This window comes from Scylla paramamosain, chromosome 5, assembly GCF_035594125.1.
Source record: "Scylla paramamosain isolate STU-SP2022 chromosome 5, ASM3559412v1, whole genome shotgun sequence".
NCBI classification, from domain to species: Eukaryota; Metazoa; Arthropoda; class Malacostraca; order Decapoda; family Portunidae; genus Scylla; species Scylla paramamosain.
This window is the reverse complement of record NC_087155.1, coordinates 26,273,810-26,295,289: the sequence shown is the minus strand read 5'-3', so window position 1 is coordinate 26,295,289 and position 21,480 is coordinate 26,273,810. Positions and strand designations below refer to the sequence as shown.

Here is a 21,480-nt window from a genome sequence, read left to right as displayed (position 1 = left end):
GCATCGTCTCTATATATGATCAAGCTATCCTACAAGTATAATGGATCCTCATTGAAATTTCTAAATCACGGGTTCTGCCTGCCAAAGCTCCCCATACTACCAGCTGATGACTCCAGCCGGCATAATAATACGGTAACCACGTTAATAGGTAAAGTATGGTTAGGTTATTTTAGGTTTGGTTGGGTGGGTTAGGTTTGGTTAGGTTGGTTATATTTTCTTGACGATTTTCCTTTTTTTTATTTATTTATTTATTTTTTTATTCCATTTGTGCCTCATTCTTCTGTCAGAAAACTTTTGTTTTTTGCAATCCTCCTTGCATGTGGGGTCGAGGATCGGGGAGGGATAGGAAAACTAGCTATTTCCGACGGAAATGACCCTCGAGTTCGTGTTAGGCTAATCATAAAAAAAAGTAAATAAATAAATAAAATATAGCTAGTCACCAGCGTAAGGAAGGACTGGTATAAAGTAAAAAAAATAAATAGATAAATAAATACCCAGGAACGTATAATAGATTACCAAGGATTCTATGTACGTATGCACTTACTACGTTCCTATCTATTAGTACGTCCGTCGCGCTGCTCGAGCAGCTCGTGATCAGCTGAGCTGACATCAGTAAACAGTCGTCCAGGCCTTCCTTAGTATCGCTGAGTTGCACTTCTTTGCCAAACTTTAAATTGTTCTGTTGACCTGCATAAGCATAAACAAGTTCCAAATGGCCTCTGGATCTAGAAAGTTTGGCCTAGATGACAACAATTCAAATTTTTCTTTCTTCAATGATAACGATGGGATGACGAGAGGTAAGTTGAGGCACTGAATAGCCAGTGATGACTAGACCGTCTATATCTCATGAAAATCCTTATGTGTAGTAATATGTGAAGTAAACTTCCCAGGGTAAACTTATGATGAAGGTAATACTGGGAAGAAAAGAAATCCAATATGTCTTCAAAAACTGTGTGAGGTTTTAATGTCTTGGATTTTATTTATTTATTTATTTTTATTTTTTTCTGTTTAGCCATATCCTGTAAACTGCAAGTCGAAACTATATTTGATATATAATAAATTAGTTCAGTAAGTATTAGTAAAATATATTCTCATAATGGAGAAGCTTATTCTCAAGAAGCAGTTCCCCAGGGAAATGCATAGTGATTCAGTACACATCAAAACCTATTATAAATATTTTTGTTATGCCATTCCTAGGAACGCCTTGGTAAGACTGAGTAAGTGATATGAGAGGAGGGCAGGGAGAAGAGAGAAATGGACACAGTAATAGGAAAATTTGAAAAAAAAAAATTTAAATAAGCCCTTCACAGTTTAATAAAAAAATTCTTTTGTCTTCAGAGTTCCTGAACACATCCAGTGCTACCTACCTTGCTTCAGATAAGTTAATGCCAGGTCCTGAGATGGAGGCAGCAAGGGAGGCTGAGTTGCGGCGCCAGGAAGTGCTTCGACAAATGAGAGATGTGAGTGGTCTGTCAGCCAGGTTGGAACCATATTCATTTTCTGCCATTGCTTTCTTTATATGTCTAATATGAATTGCATCAAACTTGAGCTATTAGACTGCATTACATCAAGCAAATCATATCAATTCAATTCATGAAGAATCAACACAATTCATGATTTGTCTTGATTTGCCACACTGATATCAATATAACTGTTTACATCAGTCATGGTGATTCCGCAAAGGAGAGAGCATCATGTTTTGGATGACCTGATCAATTTAGTACCAGAGAGACATCTTATATATGATTCTTGTTGTTCTTTGCATTGATAGGGGGATGTAGTCTGTTTGACAAGCAAAATGTGGGAAGAAATGTGCAAAGCTCTCAAATTCAAGTCTCCTAATATTAAATTCATGCACCCATACTCTTGTTTGATGCTTCTGACTATGCTGCCTCAGCCACAGCAACACCACTATTTCACGAGAGCATCTACGACAATACTCATCAAAGGCAGCCTACACACTACTTCCTGTTGATTCTGACAGTTTGACTCAGTTTGTGGGAAGCATGCTAATTCATAAGGATGTGAGTTAAATGATCCTTCATGAATTGAATCAAATCGATTCACTTGGTGTAAATGTGGCCTTAGTGGAACCAAAATCCTACATTACCAGTGACTAGACTATATGTGTATATATATATATATATATATATATATATATATATATATATATATATATATATATATATATATATATATATATATATATATATATATATATATATATATATATATATATATATATATATATATATATATGTGTAATTTTGAGAAAAGGGCTTGTCCTTCCAGAACTTTAAATTGAGTAGGAGAGGCACAGTACTAGGTCTTCTTCGTCTTCTTCGTGTTTATTCTTCTTCATTATGTTTCAGGATATATAGGAATGCCATCTTTAGACTTAAAACAAATAAAAAGTATTAAAGAAACACCAGTTTATCTTAGTAAGAGGGAGAAATTGACAGAGCTGCTTGTGAAGTGTTGAGGAGTACTTAGGCTGCTATTTTTGTTGATATTCGACAATAGACAAGGTGGTCCCCAATGGCTTGTAAGGCACACTGGTACTTCTTCCCTCTTGTCAAGATAAATTGAATTTAGTTTTTAATTGTTTTATATTTGTTTTGTAATGGTCTTCTCCCTCTCTCTCATATATATATATATATATATATATATATATATATATATATATATATATATATATATATATATATATATATATATATATATATATATATATATATATATATATATATATATATATATATATATATATATATATATATATATATATATATATATATATATATATATATATTGTTATGAGTGGCATATATAGAGAGCATAGAGGTAGGAAGAAGAAAAAGTAGAAGGAGGAAGGAGAGAGTGAAAGAAAGCAGGTGTGTTAGCAACAGTGCACAAGATTGGTGCATCATGGCATGGTGTCTTACAGTAACTTTTTTGTAAGTTCAAAGTTGCACCTCCCTATTAAATTTTCCCCACTTCCTTTCTGAGAGTTATATCTAATAGAAAATAAAGTGAAAGGGTTGCTCTCTCTCATAAAATGGTCAGTTTTCATCCAGCACTCCAATAAGAGTATAATAATTTTTTTTGTAACTTAATGTTAGATTTAGAGTTAGCAGTGAGTAAAGGCAGAGCAGAGCAGGCCTCACCCCAGTTCCCCACCCTCTTTCTCTTCCATACTTTGTACCCTTGCAAGCATGGGAAGACCACACCCACATTCTGCCTTCCCTGTGCCTGCAGTGATCTTCTCACAGTCAGTGATGAGCAGACATTCAGACAAGAAGGATGCTCAGAGACATGATGAGGCATTATTATAGGGAGGCCATGATTGTGAAGTACCTGTCAGTGGGATAATAGTGTTACATCTCACTATATTGGTTGCTCATTGGGCCTACGGGAGGCCATGATCTGGGCAGATCTAAATATTATTGGAAGGGCATGAATTGCCCTATGTCTCACCACTCCTGTGTGTGTGAGCATTAGCTCCACATGCAGTTCTAGGTTGTCCTGGTGTCCATTGTGTCTTTGTACAGCATACCAGCGGGAGCAGGCACTTGTTCTCTCCCCTTCTCTGCTGAAGTGCAGTGTCCTGTTGTGGGTTGTGTGTGTCTGGGCATCTTGTGTGTTGTGTCCTCTTTAAATGCTACTAGTCTTGGGGCTCACAGTCATGAGTATTGCAGACCAGAGTATCAAATGATATTCTCTGGCAGGTTGCAGCTGTCTGCTTTCTTCCTGGATTGCCACCATCATTGTTAGGGGTGTGAATCTATCTTTGGAAGATTGTAGATAGGCTGTACTCTGGCAAGAATGTATGATATTCCTGTTGGGTGAGGTGGCCCATTTGTGAGAGGTAGTCCACAGGGTATTATACCCTCATATCTGTGTGTTATTGATACTGTCTGTGCTCCCTGGCATGTGGCTTATTAGTTCTTTCTCAGCTTATGGGTTAAGTTGGCATTTATTATAGTTCCTTCCCTGTTGGTGGATTAAACAGGGTGCCGACCTACTGAGGCTTGATAGCTGTTGGTGACCAGCAGGCCTGGATCTGTCTTATTTGTGTCCTATACTAGGCTACAAAGAAGATAGCTTAGGGAGAACCTGACCCAAGGTAGAAGTAGCTGGTAGGGGGGGGCCTCGATCTGGTTGTAATGATATATATATATATATATATATATATATATATATATATATATATATATATATATATATATATATATATATATATATATATATATATATATATATATATATATATATATATAAACACACACACACACACACACACACACACACACACACACACACACACACACACACACACACACACACACACACACAGTAAAACCTCCCTAAGGCAAATATTGGATAACCTGAATGCCCTTACGGCAACTCTGAGTGACAAGCAAAAGTACACTAGTAGTACATTGCATAATGTTAGGTTAGCTCTTATGTGACCAGTGTGTTGTGTACAGTTAAGTGAGTTCTTAAGTGAATACTAAGTGCGTAGTTACATAATGTTAAATGAACTCTTAAGTGACCAAGGCTGCATTTGGTACCACAACTTGGGCAGCCCAGGTGACCCGAGTGGCCCAACTGAATGGTTTTGGGTGCCTCCCAGGATACTGTAAGCAAGTCATGGAAACAGCCACATTCTACCCAACTCTGTAGCAGTAAACATATGACTAACCCTTATCCATTTGATGATTTGCATTATGGAGCACTTGCTGTCCTCAGCGATGAGGTTTTTGGTGAAGATCCATTATTAATATCATTCATTACCTATTCCATTTCCTTTATTTTCATTCTTTAATATATTTAAGACAGTACTTTACTTACTAGTGCATGTCATTGCATGTATGTGGACAATATTGCAGTCATCTGCAATAAATGAACAAATATAACACTAATACAAGTATGGTTGGGTGGCTGTTTTTTGTTGTAACGTCATCAGAGCACAGAGCGCACCACCTCCTCATTTTGAGTAACCCTAGTCACCCAAGTGGGCAACCCATGCCACGCAAATAGAGCATTCATTTGAGAATTGGGCATCCTGGGTAACCTGAGTCACCCAACTGAACACACACCAGTTAGTGCGTTGTGTACAATGTGTAATAACAAAATATGCTATAAATATCTATCTTGGAGCTTATAATGTGCTTATGTGCTAACAAATATGTTGTAAATAACAATAAACATACATGTTTATGTGCATAGAAACCAGCTAAAAATGTATACTGTCGGATAAACTGAACTTTGGGATAAAATGTCAGCCACCTCGCCCCATATAGTTCAAGTTTATGGAGGTTTTACTGTGTGTGTGTGTGTGTGTGTGTGTGTGTGTGTGTGTGTGTGTGTGTGTGTGTGTGTGTGTGTGTGTGTGTGTGTGTGTGTATATATATATATATATATATATATATATATATATATATATATATATATATATATATATATATATATATATATATATATATATAAAGATAGAAGGGTAGATGGATGGACAGATAGATAGATATACATATATTGTATATTCATTTAACTTATATGTTGAGCTATAAATCTTGAAATGAGATAATATTTTTTCAGCATAGGCATACATTTTACCTTGATAAAATAATGATGACATACTGATATTAAAGAAATAATATAATGTTGTCTGTTATGATGCATATCATAAATGTACAATCCTTACATATTTGAACTGGCTGATATGCTTAAGGATATTTTACATGTGTAATTTCTTTCTTTTTTTTCTTTTTTTTTTCAGATAGAAAATCACACCCTTCAATCTACCAAAAGCAGCAAAATAATGCTGAGTGAGAGTGAAAGAGTTGGGCTGGAAACAGCACAGGTAAGAAAGTGTGCAAGATGTAAATCAAGTAGCACTGCACAAACCAAAAGTATTATGTGTATTTTCATTCCTCACCTCCTGAAGGTACTTATCAAATATCATACTAAACCTGTTAATAGTTGATATAGTTAACATGCCTCTGACCATTTACCCATTCATGATTATTTATGTATTATCTTCTCAGCCAAACTTCTTTCCTTATCTGTTCTTATACAAGTGACTCTACCCTGCATTGCTCAACATCAATTGTTGGTCATCCTGGTCATCAGAAATTAGATAGTTCACACAAGTTAGAGAACAACTGAATGTTGTTTTGCTCATTACATCCAAAACTTAGTCCCTTCATCTATTCACTCAGCACATTCTACAAAACTATTCTTTCTTTTTCAGTGATATCCAAATCACTATACACATGAACCAATGCATGAGTTGTCTTTTTGAAAATATCTCAACTGAAAATTAAACATCTGCTAAAATAGCAGCTTGTATACAAGTATGATAACTCGTCAGAAAGTTCAAGCCTTGAGTGGATGATGCTGAACTCAATAGCATTATCTAAACTCAAGTTATAGGGTTAAGGTTAATACAGCGCTATATTAAAGAAAAGTTTTGCTGGGATTAACATGATCAGTTCTTGATATACCCATCCCCTCATATGCTCTAAGTAACAGTGCTGTCTTTTATCATTACAATAACAGGAAAGCTTTTAAATAGTTTTCAAACAAGAGTGAAGAGTTCCTTTTGAGACTTGATTACAAGAAAGGCTGGGTACAAGAATAATATCCGATAAAAGATATTTTTCAAAAGTTTCCAATGTGTCAGCACACACACACACACACACACACACAAAAGGAAAAGTGAAAAAGGGAACAAGTAGTAAGGGGATTATAAGATGTGTACAATTGTGAAGGACTTCTGACAAAGGATGATTGAAAAACAAAGGGTCATGAGTAGAAACTGAAGACCACTGTATGTTTAAACAGTGTCAAGATAGCATAAATAAAAGTAAAAAAAAAAAAAAAGGGAGATAGGCCAACATGAGCATGACACAAATCCTGAAAATCCTTTGAATAAGAAAATTCTCTCTCTCTCTCTCTCTCTCTCTCTCTCTCTCTCTCTCTCTCTCTCTCTCTCTCTCTCTCTCTCTCTCTCTCTCTCTCTCTCTCTCTCTCTCTCTCTCTCTCTCTCTCTCTCTCTCTCTCTCTCTCTCTCTCTCTCTCTCTCTCTCTCTCTCTCTCTCTCTCTCTCTGTTTCACAAGCATGAGTTTCATGTTACTTCATTTCCAGGAGTTGGTGAAGCAACGGGAGCAGCTTAACAACACAGAACGCAAGCTGGACAACATTGGGGGTGACCTTAAGGACACTCAGAAAAACATCAATGGAATTAAGGTTAGAATAGTTTCTGATAATTTGTTCTCTAGATAATTCTCTCTCTCTCTCTCTCTCTCTCTCTCTCTCTCTCTCTCTCTCTCTCTCTCTCTCTCTCTCTCTCTCTCTCTCTCTCTCTCTCTCTCTCTCTCTCTCTCTCTCTCTCTCTCTCTCTCTCCATTGTATTTAATATGTAACACTTAACCCTGAAACTGCTGAGATTATTTATATAATCAAGCCTCTCTGATCCTGCTTATATAAACATGAATTTTTGTGGCATAGATTCTGAATTTTTGTGGCATGCTTCCTTTCAAATGTGTTCTAGAGATGGCTGACCATTTTTTTTCCTTTCATCAAGAGTTCTCCATCAAATTTTTTGTGAGATGTAGATGTCTAGTGGCTGTTGTGAACTGCTGGGTAGCATGCCTGCTTTCCACATTAGAAAATATGATGATGGAAGAGAAAATGGAAGTCATAAAAGGCAAACTAGAGAGAGAGATAAAAACCTTGGATCTTTACATAAAGCTGAAACTTGGAGGAAGGAATGGTGCAATTAATTACCTATATCTTGGATACAATAGATGATCATAAACCTCATTGCACATGAATGTGTGTGTGTGTGTGTGTGTGTGTGTGTGTGTGTGTGTGTGTGTGTGTGTGATGTATCATTTACTAAATTTTAAACCTCCATGGAGGCAAAGGCTGAACCAAGTATGTATTTCTCATGAAATGCAGTTACAGATAAAAAAAACAAAAAAAACTGGATGTTCAAACAGTAATATTTGCGAATGTGGATACAGTTACAGATTTCTTTTACTTCCATATCCATGGTTGTGGTTGTGGATGTGGATAATTTTTTCGCATGCTACACTAATACAGAGTGCATCATATCTATAAGACAATGCTCCAGAGAGGAGAGAGAAAAAAGGAAAAATTGGAAAAAGAGGTAACCTAAAAAAAAATTAACAATTATAATACATTTAAAAATATAGATGTAACTGGGGAATAAAGTATAGGGGAAAGGAGATGGAGGGAGTAAAAGCAAGAAGATGTAGGTGGAGGAAGAATGAAAATGAGTAGGGACAGGAAGAAGGAATACTTATTCTTCATTACTTTCCCTCCAATTAATTTTTTATTCACTCCTTACCCTTCCTGCTTATATTTATCTTTACTATCGTCCCATACTCCCATCCTCCTCCTTCATCCTATCTCCATTTCCTTGGTTCATGTACTCTCCTTTCTTCGTTACTCTCTTCTTTCCTTCCTTCTCTTCCTCCCCCTTTTCCTTTTCTCTCCCTTCCTCTTTTGTCTTGTCTTAAATATATGTCCCTGTCACCTCCCCTTTCCTTACATGTCAAAGATGAAGGGACAAGGGAGTGATACCTGGTGGTTGTGCACTCTCCTGACTGGTGACTGCCGCCCATGGTGGACACCACTCACTGTTGGGCTTTCACATGGAGCCACTGAGTGATGCCACTGTCATCCATAATCTGTCACTTTTCAGTGTTAAGCCAGACTTTGAGAGACACTGACATCTGTGATGGATGGGGAAAACAGCTTATGGAAGGTGGTTGAGGAGAAGGGGAATATAGAAGGCCTAATCTGTGGAGTAGAAAAATGCGCAGCAATTTTGTATCCATCAACTAAAGATTATAGCAATGAGGTTGAGAGGAGGAACATCTGAAATGACATCATTCTGCACTTCACTCCAGATTTTGATGGCAAATCTTTGACTGAGAATAATGAAATAGATGATTTTATGGGATAGATAACAGCAAATATGAGAATTGTAAATTTTATGATACAAGGACTAAAACTGTCAGGTGTATCCAATGTAAATTATTTATCAATAAATGTTAACCACGCAAAAAAATTTGAAATAACAGAATCTTGAAAAACTGGAAATAGCAGGATCTTGAAAAGTGTATGATGCAAGCTTCTGTCTGTTCCAGAGAATATCATCTGATGCACATGGATTTCTTCTCTTTTGAGAGTGTCTCCTCTTTTTCCTGCTCAGCAAAGAAAAGAGAAGCAGCTCCTCCTTTAACCTGTCCAATGCCAATGCTTTAAATTTGTGGCGTCTCACATACCCATGCTCAGTGCCAACGCTGTGAATTTACGGTGGCAACTTTAAAAAATGTCTAGACTGTTTTTGTTAACTGAACTTGACAGAAAACACACTGTGTGTACTCTAACCTTACTCTAGCGGCCTAGTCTCTGGATTTGTAGGTAGCCAAATGACAAGATGTCCTAGGAAGTGCATTGACTCATGATTTCAGAGTAATGAGTGTGATGTAAGGTTGTGCCTGGAGCACTGCTTCAGAGAATACCACACACTTCTTCATTTCAGAGTAATGAGTGTGATGTAAAGTTGCCTGGAGCGCTGCTTCAGAGAATACCACACACTTAATTTCTAAAATGATTCAGTACTGCTTATGAATCTGTAGGCCTTAGTGAGATGAAGTGTCGGCATCCTGAGAACTTGATAGGTGGGCATGGTTTCCAGTGGGTGATGGCAACTGGCAAGAGATCAAAGTTTTTGATTTCAGTTCTCTTCATTGTTACTACTTTATATCCAGCATGTTCAGAACATTCAATTACCTTACGGTAGTGGTCAAGGTCATAGATATTCCATCCATTCTGAATGACTTTTCTATGTTGCCAAAGGCTCTATCATATGCTATGTAGCTGTGGTCAGGTATGAGAAAATAATGCAATATTTCCTGAATGCATCTGCTGTGAAGTTCTTCTAAATGGCTGAGCATGATATTAATGTTTTTATTCTGGCCACAGCAATTGTCACTGAAAATAACGAAGTTTATAAAAATCACCATACAATATCACTTCCTCTTCTATCCACTTATTAGTGCACATCACAACTTTTGATGGACCATGCCCACCTGTAGCCTCATCCCAGATGTAACACTTATTTTCCTTGGTCTTCAAGTTGGTGATGCATAAGTTGTAAAGCCAGACTTTCCTTTTATAGTATGCAACATTGATGATGAGGCAAGGTATGGGTTGTGTTTTTTATAAATCAAGGCATATTACATGGGTGTCATCATCAGCATCCTTGGCCACATCCTTCATGAGTGCCTGGCCCTGCCATGCCAAGGCAGTATGCTCATTGAGTCCTTGCTGTAATATGGCAGTTTCATCAGGCTTGTTACTCATTTTTATTGCTGTTTTAAGACAGTCACACTTTGAACATGTGTCTGATTGAGGTGGTGAGAATGAGAGGTCCATTGATTTTAAAAACATTCCTGTAGTAGCTATCTGTCACAATTCTCTCATTAGGGTGATTTTCAGCCATCCAGGTAACATAGTGATGATACATTCAGTGGTTAACAGTCAGTGAAGACTCTAAGTATTGTAGTTTCAGTGATTTAGTCTGTCTATAGTGGCTTGTCACAGTCAGGAAGGGTGCAATATGCTTGTGCACAAGCTTAGCTTCCTGCTCTGGAATGGTGTTACCTGACATGATGTCCTTACTCATCTCTTGTTAGGGTACCTGTCTCACTCATACTTGACAATGCTGCTGTAATACAAAACTTGCTGAGGGCCAGAATACTCGAAAGCTTTCTTGCAGACTGTGTAGAATGCAGATTGGTATACAATGGTATAGGCACATGTGTAGGAATGGAAAAAGCCAGGATTGTCTGCATCTCTTGGCTTACTGTGTCGTTTCACAGGCTTCAATGAAACATTATTCTGGATTAATTTATTTTGAATTAGCCAGTCACTAGTATCCCAGAAATTGTTATGGATAGCCTGATGAATAGACTAATATCTTGTCAAAACATTCGTCATTACAAGATGGCCCTATGTGCCCAGCAGCCACAGCTTTGTCTGTGAATCTGTTTGTGTATTTCTGGCCTGAATTCTGCTTCTTTTTTGCAATATTTTCCACCCATTTCTCCAGTTGCAACTCCTGTTATTGCTAGTATCACTCATCATGCAGTGGGAGACCCATAATACACAGAAAAAGGCAAAAAACATGGTGTCAAAAGTAATCCCAGTGTATGACTTAGAAAGAGTGGGAAGGAAGGTGATTGGTCAAGCATGTGGTGGAGAGCATGCTCGGCCAGTCACCAGCGTGTATGATGTGCTGCCTGAGTCATCCCAGCAATACAGGCACCTTGCTAACTTTGCATCTGCCACGGCAAGGAAGATTAACTGTGTCAGTATTTGACACTCTCCCTTTCTTTTCTCAAGATAGAAGTGGGATAGAGAAAGAAAATTAGACAATAAAACTATTTTCGGCTGAGGTGGCACTTGGCTGGTTCTGCTTATCAATACCTTGTATGTATAATATTCACATATTTCATGCTTACATATATCGAATACCCAGTGTATTACATATACTCCTATGCTGCCAAGTGACAAAGCTTGTTCTACCTCCAGAGTGTGTTCAGTAGCCTCAAAACATGGTGGTCCACCCCTAAACAAGGAACACAGAGTGGCAACTCCCAGAAAGAATCTCCTACTCAGCCAGCAAGTCCAACAGATCCTTGTGATACAGAAGGGGTGCTGAAAAACCCCAACTTGTCATCAGCTTTTCAGAAGTGTCAAACATCACTTGCCTCCAGTCAGCAGTCATCTACCCACCCAGGTGCTCTGTGTGTGTGTGTGTGTGTGTGTGTGTGTGTGTGTGTGTGTGTGTGTCTTTGCTTGTTCGTACCCATTAGTATTTTTACAGGATTGAGTCATGCTCATAATGTCCCATCTTTTTAAAGTTAATTTGTCATATTTATCTTTAAAGCTATGAATGCCCCAAGCATACACATCATCAATCAATGTATTCCATTGGCTGACTGCTCTGTCAGGAAAGCTATATTTCCTCACATCTTTCTTTGCTCTTTTTCATAAAATTTCTTAATATGTTTTCTTAGTGTTGATTGTTATGGTACCACAAAATTTGTGATATCAATTTTTTAAACCTTCTACACATTCATATATCATGATCATGTCACCTCATTTTCATCTCTCCTCTAGTGTTAAGAGTTTTAGTTTGTCAAGCCTTTCTTCATAGTTAAGATCCTTCAAGTCTAGTTGTAGCTGTTCCTACTCCAACCTCAGAAGTATCTGATGATCTTTCAAGAACTCTTACCTAGAAACCATCCAGATGCTCTTCTTGGAATCCTGTTGAATGCTCTTTTCAGTTCTGCAAACACATGATACACCTCCCTGTACATTTTTCCTACAGTCTTGTGATGAAGATTGCAGTGATAGGTAACTTTCCAGTCATAAAGCCAAGGTGGTTGTAATTCCCATTAGCTGTTCACACAACACCTCCCAAATCTTCATCCTATGTTCTAACAGCGACAAACATCTGTACCTATCAGACAATAATGCATCTCATTTTCCTTTACACAGTGGTAGGGTAAAATTATCTTTCCATTTTTCTGGACTTTTCACCTCCCTCATAATCTTTTCTAAAACTCATCTTACCTTTATGTTAGTTTTCAGATATCTGTCTTTCCTGTCAGCTTCATCATATCACTGCTTGCACCTGAAGGACCTGGTGCCTTTCTCTTTATCTGCACAATTTTTTTTTTTCTTTTATATACTCCTTTCACTCCATTCATTTTTACACCAGCTGCCTCATCACACTATAATTACCCATCTTGTATGGGTTTCTTTGTTTCCATTAACAGACTTCAGGGTTATCCAGACTAACTAGGGATTTATGCATGTCAAGTGAGAACGTTATTAAGACATAAAGATCCTCAAGAGCTCCTAATAGAAGTATCATACATACTAGGCAGATCTCAGCAATAAGTGCCACTAATCCATGGAAACCCAACTTCTTCCAAGAGTCATATTCATACTGCATCTGTGAATCTCCATCACCATTTGGAGGATAGGAAAAATGAACAAGGGTGGATGGGTACCCAGGAAAACACCGTGCTTGGATAAAATATAGATAGAGACAATACAAAAGACTACATGTAGCATGGTAAAAGACATGAAACTTCACTTTTGGAAGAGACCAGTCACCACTGCTTTCTACAACTTTTCATTTTGAATACTTTCAAATTTTCCCAATCTTACATATTAGTGCCAGAACATATATTACAAATTGACAATTGATACTTCAGCATCATTTAATCTGGCATATTTTCAACTGGCTATATTCTCCCTCCATCTCTTAAATAAGTGCACAGCTGCGGATGGCACTACTATCTTAGCACAGTACTACTGTTGTGTGAATTTTTTCCTTATGTCAAAATTGCTCCTGTTAGACAGCTTTGTGTGAGTGCACTACAGTGAATACAGTGAATACATTGAAATTTTCCAGGCTTGTCTCCAGTTTTCTGTTTCATGATATTTGTGTTTGATTTATATATAGTAGAATAGCTGTTTCATTTTATTTGAAAATGTTCTTTAGCACACCAGGCACAATATTTAAATATTTTTTGACATGGTGGGAGGTGTATTAGAGATATCAATTGGTAAAACTTGGTTAATCTGGGAAAATGGTTAATTCAGGATGGCTCTAGAACCAAGCATGCCAAAGTATGGATGGTTAACCTGTATATGCTGTATTTGTACACAGGTATAGTATAACCTAATTGTGGGAAAAATAAGTTAGTAAGAATTACCATACATGTCAGTAAATAAACAATGAAGACAATGTGGAGGGAGTAGTAGGACTTAATTTTAATCTAGCCTTTACTTCATTTATCATTTTTATCATTATTATTATTATTATTATTATTATTATTATTATTATTATTATTATTATTATTATTATCATTATTATTATTATTATTATTACTACTACTACTGCCAGAATGGTGTTGAAAATGATACTTTGCTACTTTGCAGTGTCTTATTTTCCACCTCTATGTTCATCTATCTTCCCAGGTACTACATCTGAACATGTGGAATTTTCTAGTATCATATGCTTTTGATTTCATGTGAAGGTTAACCAGAGCAGTTTTACCCTTTGGTGCCTAGTCTAGACTATTCCATCCAGTGCCTAAGACTGCTTTGTAAGGATTCCTTTCATTACAGCCCTACAACTTAGAGGGTTTGATGACGTCGAGGAAGATGATACCTTTGTTCGGGACTTCCGTGAAACTTCCAAGAAAGTGAATTTACAACTCGATGCAGATCTTGGTAAGGATTTCAATATACTAAATTATAACCTATTTTCTAGTAAAAATAATGGTTGAAAAAAGTATCTTTTCTGATCACATTGTTAATATGCATTTCCAAAACTACATTTCCGTTCAGCATGTGAACAGGTTTAGATTGTTATGTTGCTGTTTTTTTTTTTTTTTTTTTTTTTTTTTTTTTTTTTTTTTTTCATAGGAACTATCACTTTATACAAAATTGCTGTTTAAAAGTGCCTAGTATTAACTAAACCAATCCTTCCATCTATGCCATCTTTGTGTTGACAAATGTGATCAGAAGTGCTTTTTGCTTACAAGTATGCATTATAATTGTTATCTCTTTAAATAGTTAAATTTCTTTCAGCAGTGATGCAATGCCCTCAAGCTTCTGTTCTGCACCTAATTGGTGCTATCACTGCAGTGATAAAAAAAAAAAAAAATATCAGTTTATTTCTAATGCCTTGCTACCCGTGTGAGCATCCCTCAAGGGGTGGTCATGGCAAAAGAGTCTCCAGCTGTCCCTATCCAAACATTCCCTTTGTGCTTGTCCATATGCTTGGCCTCTACTAACACCTCCTCCACATGCATACTCCTTTATCCTTCTAACTCAGGGGTTCTCAACCTTTTGCAAGCTGGGCCCCCACCAAAGCTAGCTCATTACAGTCAGATTCCCCCCTCCCACACTGAACTTCATATGGTATATGAGGGAGAAATTCAGTATACAAAAATGAACCTCAATATAAATGCATTGGATGTAAATTATATAGCATATACTTTATTTTGGTATACATAACAAATATTATGGAAAAATGTTTTTACTGTGCTCAAGTAAACAAGAATACATTACAAACAAACAAACAAACAAACAAGTAAACAAAATTACATACATACTACTTGTACATACATACATACATACAAGTGCAACAACCTTCCACTTCATCTGTCACTGGGAGACCGAGGCAGAGGCAGTGTGTGTGTGTGTGTGTGTGTGTGTGTGTGTGTGTGTGTGTGTGTGTGTGTGTGTGTGTGTGTGTGTGTGTGTGTGTGTGTGTGTGTGCAGTGCGCTCACCACCACCACCACCACACACACTATCTTCCCTCCCTCCCGCCCTTACTCACTCCCCCACCGTTGCTGCTGCTACTGATGGAATGTTCTGCCTCTTTTACCAATCTTTGTTTGATAAATCAGATAGATGGTTGGTAGGCCACATTATGTTCGATAAATGTGAAATGCACCATAACAGGGTTCAACATAATGAGGGTTTACTGTATATGCAGTGGTACCTTGACTTACGAGTGTCCCAACTTAAGAGTTTTTTTTTTTGGAGATAGGAGCTGTCGTTTTGACTCTGAGTTGCAAGCCAAAATCTGAGATACGAGCAAACTTCAGATACTCAGCTGCTAGTTGGCACTTCACAAAGCAGGCTCCACAACAATCACCCAGCATTTCTCATCTCACTTGTTCGCTTGATGTGTTTTTATATATTTGTTATTTATAAATACATTTTTCGGAGTGAATGCTCAACATAACAAACATATGGAGAGAGAGAGAGAGAGAGAGAGAGAGAGAGAGAGAGAGAGAGAGAGAGAGAGAGAGAGAGAGAGAGAGATGAATTGTGGCTGTGTGTGGCCAGTGACAATAGCTGGTGGTGTAGTGCTCTCTCTCTCTCTCTCTCTCTCTCTCTCTCTCTCTCTCTCTCTCTCTCTCTCTCTCTCTCTCTCTCTCTCTCTCTCTCTCTCTCTCTCTCTCTCTCTCTCTCTCTCTCTCTCTCTCTCTCTCTCTCTCTCTCTCTCTCTCTCTCTCTACCAAAAGCCTTTGATAGATTCTGGCACAAAGCTTTGATTTCTAAAGTCCCCTCCAACCATTCTATCTGCTTCTTCATCATAAATCATATCTCTGGGTGTTCTGTTGGACCAGTGGTAGATGGCCACTATCCTTCTAAACCTATTAAGTGTTGTCCCACAAGGCTCTTTCTTATCACCCACTCTTTTTCCTATTATTTATCAGTGATTTGAGTGAACAAGCTGTATTAATGGCTCCACATTTATGTTTTCAGATGAAATCTCTCAAGGCTTGTCTCGCCTCAAGGGTTTGGCAGTGGGTCTTGGTGAAGAGATTACAGACCAGAATGATCTCATTGACCGTATCCATGGGAAAGCTGAGAAAGTAGAAGCCACAATAGGCTCCCAGAACACCCAGATGAAGAAAATTCTGAAGAGGTGAAACTGGAGTTGAAGAATATAGTGATGCTTCATATATTAAGTACATCATGTAACCATTCATATATGCATACTTCATGCTGTGATATATATATATATATATATATATATATATATATATATATATATATATATATATATATATATATATATATATATATATATATATATATATATATATATATATATATATGGATACACATACATACATACAAACATATAACCAGCCCATTCTTTTTTGTTGGACAACATCCATAAAAGAAGTAAAAAATAAATAGATAAAAAATACAAACAAAATAAGCAACATTAAATAATTGGTTCAAGAAATATTTTCAAATACACTTACCTACTGTTCTATTCAAACTTATTTGTATGCCTTATAAATCATGAATAAATTCTCATCTATTCTCATCTTGCTGCGAATAAGTGTGATTTTATGAAGGTTTTCTCTCATTTCATGGATTACTGCCTTAATGTTATTCTGTCAAGCTGCATATGACATATGTTGATGGTTCACAGGTACTATCTGAGTGAGCTTAGTCTAAAGATCACAAAGGTCACAAATTCTTAGCCATTGGAACTGGTCATGTTAAATTGTAATGTTTCTTTGATATCATCTCATAATTATTTTGTAGTGAACATCACATTATGGGACCAAATAATTCATGATGTAGATTACCATTCTTAATCTACCTGTCAAATCTACCTTGATGCTTGTTCCTAGAAGTGATTGAGGCAAACATCTTCACTTGCACTTGACCATGCTCTTAATTCCTGCTCACTCCAGTCCTCTCACTCTCTCACTTTTTTTCTTTTCTTATACTCCCACACTATCCTTCCCCTTTAAAAGCAGTTGTCATATTCCTATGTACCTTTCTTATCATCTCACTCCCTTTCTCTCTCTCCAGATAGCCACAATTCATTCCATATAATAATGCACTCCACATCAGGAAAATTTTATTTGCTAACCCTGTGTAACATTACGAGTATCCCTTGTATTTCTTGTGGCAGACAGGTGACTGATATACAGTAAATTGGATATGGCAAAATTCATCGTGTAGTTAATGGGAGAACAAAGGCCCCAAAACAAGCTTGGAAGGCGACAATCAATATGGTTATGAGCACTGTCTTTTTGTTCTCTTGGTCAGGGGGTTCCATTCCCTGGCCTGATAAAGCCTTCACTTGCCTCCTGCTCTCAGATGAGTTCCTCAGTGTTTCAGATTAACTGTTCAAGAGTTGTATAACAAGGGCAGCAACTATAAAGATTCCTATTAATTAATATGCAGGATGTCCTGTGAAGAAAGTCGCATACTCACAGAAATGAAAAATCAAGTAGAATGAAAGTCAAATATTCTATGGTCAAATGCTTTAAATGCCATGATTTAGGAATTACAGGATATTTAAATATGAACGTGCATCAATGGCAAGTGACTACGCAGTCCCATCCTGCAACATCCAGCTAATCACTGTTGACAAATGGAGTTTATTGATTGTTACAATGATATACCATGTTCTTTAATTTCATTTTATCTTTATTTATGAAAATCTTGATGTGCAATCATATTAACATCCTGGAGAAATCAAATACCTAAGTGAATAAAAAGTAACCCTCAAGATGGCAACACTCACTGTTGCACCCCTCCTGCCCTCCCTCACCCTCACTAACTCCTAGTGTGTTATCTAAATGCACTGTAATGTCTAAACTAAGCCATGGCACTAAAAGCATTTGGCCATAGAATAATTCTGACGTAGAATGACGATCTTTTATTTTTGTGAGTATGTGGTTTTTCTCGTGGGACACCCTGTTTATTGTGTAATGGTAAAAATAATGTTATATGTCTCAGTATGTCTGGACAACGGTCCATGTTCTTTAAGTAAAAGTCATGAGTTGATAGTTTTAGGGAAAATGAAACAGCAGAAATTTATTTAAATGGAGATAGGAAACTATATTGATCAGCTGTACAGAGGCCCCAAAATGACCTTGGGACCTAACAGTCACCATTGGGCCCTGAGATCCCTTGTTCCCTGGTCAGAGGTTTAATCACTAAGTCCAGTGAAGGCCTCTCATGGCTAAAGATTTATCCCACATATATATCAGGCAGCTTGATGCATAAGATACCTTTTCTTCCACTTATGTATCAATGACAAAGATTTCTTCCATTATCATATATTATAATAATGTATGCTGCTGGTATCATACACTGCTGTGGAAGTAAATAACCTCATGCTTGTGACTCCCTCCTCCCCCACCTTTTTTGTAACCTAAATTTTGCTTATTATATGTATGAACATGTAAAAAAAAAAAAAAAATTGATACAATATATTTTATTGTTTTCAGTTAATTTTACTGTCTCAGATTACTTTAAATTAGTTACCAATCTGTTAAAAGGAATGCATGGAACAAGTTTGATAAGGGTTATCATATGGCAGTCTCTTTCCTGAGCTGGAATACAGTATAGGCTAAGTAAACCTTACTTTCTTAATATTGTGCACAGATTCCAAACGACCAACTTAAAGAGACACATAGAAGTTAGTGATGTAGCATGGCAATGATTACACCATATTTGGAACACACACTCTCTCTCTCTCTCTCTCTCTCTCTCTCTCTCTCTCTCTCTCTCTCTCTCTCTCTCTCTCTCTCTCTCTCTCTCTCTCTCTCTCTCTCTCTCTCTCTCTCTCTCTCTCTCTCTCTCTCTCTCTCTCATAGTTTTCAGCATTAGACACAACAGTCAAGAGAGCTTCGATTCAAATCTCAGGCAGGACAGAGACTATGTAGGCTTGTTTCCTTTTATGGTGTAGTCTTTCAGAAAGAGACTAAGAGAGAGAGAAACTTTTCATTTATTTGAAAAAATAATGTTTTGTAATTTTACTGTTTGCTTCTTTTTTCCTTGTTATGTGAGGAAGGGCTGGTTATATATATAAAACAAGATTGCATGCACATGTCTACATAAAACAATATAATATTTTGTATCTGTATTTTCTAAATCATATATTTTATTTTGAAAAGTTCTATAATGTGAGGAAGAAATAGCTATGTATAGATGTTAAAACTCCACTCTTGCATTGAGGCAATTTCACATAAGGGAAGTACATACCAAAATTATTATACCAATAAAATCTATTTGCATAAAATGCTGTGAAATGCTTTTATCATCATGTCAACAAGTGTGACAGTTTGTCTTGACCATGCAAAAAGTAACACCCCCCAAAAAAAAAAAAAAAAAAAAAAAAAAAAACAATGTGAATTTGGAGGCGACCAGCAGCAGGGGGTGAGGCCAGTAGTGTCCACATCCCTACACCATCCTCGGCCAACACCATCCTTGATAGAACCCTGTATAATCTGCATATAAGAAAAAGAAAATGGGGGCAGGGGATGGGGGAAGGGTGCATAAGAAAATTAAATGGGTGGGGCAGGTTGGTTAAAAATTCCTTCCCACCTTCACCCTTCTCCCAACCAACCCTCATCACACACACACACACACACACACACACACACACACACACACACACACACACACACACTACTTCCCACAATCCCATCACTACCTCATGCCCTCTCTTACACAAAAAACTTAGCTGCCTTACGTCATCCAGCACCTTATGTCATCGTCTAGTTCTATATCGGCCAGGTGAACCGCTCCACTCCCGCGTTCTCCATGTGGATGATAATAGTGTGCAGTTCATGATGTCATGTGAACCAGCTGTCTGGAGAGAGAGAGAGTGGGTTGGCGGGTAAAATGCAAATACTATACAAAACAAAGGTGGGTCATGGCTGAAATTAGTGGGCATGAGTAAAACAAAGTATATATATATATATATATATATATATATATATATATATATATATATATATATATATATATATATATATATATATATATATATATTATTTAAAGACTGCAAATATTACACCCGTGCAAAAGTCTGGTCCTGAATGAGTCTAACAATTATCATCTCATTTCTATCCTGTCTCTATTCTCCAAAATATTTGAATTACTAATGAAGAATAAATTAGTAGCCTATATTAAAAGTAAGAAAATTTTGAGTAAATGTCAGTATGGATTTAGGTCTGGTTCTAGTACTTATGATGCCCTTAACTTTATTTTTCCTCTCACCTCTACTCATCTCTTAATAGTAGACTATCAGTCTTATCCATCTTTGTCGACTTTTCCAAAGCCTTCGACACTGTTAACCACATGATTCTACTCGTCAAATGATATCTTTATGGTATACGTGGACCGCTACATTCCTGGTTCCAAGACTATCTAACAAACAGATCTCAGTGTACAATATATGATGGTCGTAAGTCTTCCACACAAAATATTTATACTGGTGTCCCACAAGGGAGTGTCACTGTTCACTCTGTATATCAATGATATTACTAATATTTTCACCTTTGCTAATACCATCCTCTTTGCTGATGACATGACCTTGTATTTCACAAACTCAAATAATGAAACATTATTTCTACAAGCTAATCAAGATCTTAACAAATTACATAATTGGTGCCTAAGTAATAGACTTACTATCAATACCAATAAAACTTACTATATGTTATTTTCTAATAAGTGCTTTCTTCCCTGAACTAACAATCAATAATAACAAGCAGTTTTAAGTTTTTGGGAGTCATGTTGGAGGAAAAACTTAACTTTAAATCCCATGTATGATGTATCTATCAAACTTTCAAGAAGCACTGCAATGCTGTATAGACAGAGATTTTATGCCCTGTGAAATACTGAAAACCTTGTATTATGCACATATATATCCACACCTTCTTTACTGTAACCCTATTTGGATTACCACTTATACCACCCATCTGACATGCCTGGACAGATTACATAAGAAAATCATCAGAATTATCACAAAAAGTTCTTACCTCGAACACACTACTCTATTTAAAATCAC

At 36.9% G+C, this 21,480-nt stretch overlaps 1 protein-coding gene across 3 annotated transcripts; it reads left to right on the top strand.

Moving 5' to 3' along the window:
• Positions 1-19,707, top strand: LOC135100744 (synaptosomal-associated protein 29-like). Of its 3 annotated transcripts, none has more exons than XM_064003975.1 (7): positions 1-148; positions 1,339-1,460; positions 5,783-5,866; positions 7,154-7,255; positions 11,639-11,846; positions 14,255-14,359; positions 16,413-19,707. In XM_064003975.1, the coding sequence occupies exons 1-7, from the start codon at positions 16-18 to the stop codon at positions 16,577-16,579; spliced, it is 921 nt and encodes a 306-aa protein (XP_063860045.1). In that variant the 5' UTR covers positions 1-15; the 3' UTR covers positions 16,580-19,707. The 3 variants fall into 3 exon arrangements, with proteins under 3 accessions (XP_063860045.1, XP_063860047.1, XP_063860046.1); XM_064003977.1 differs by having other exon boundaries at positions 111-132; XM_064003976.1 differs by lacking the exon at positions 1-148 and adding an exon at positions 556-797.
• The last annotated feature ends 1,773 nt before the right edge of the window (positions 19,708-21,480 follow it).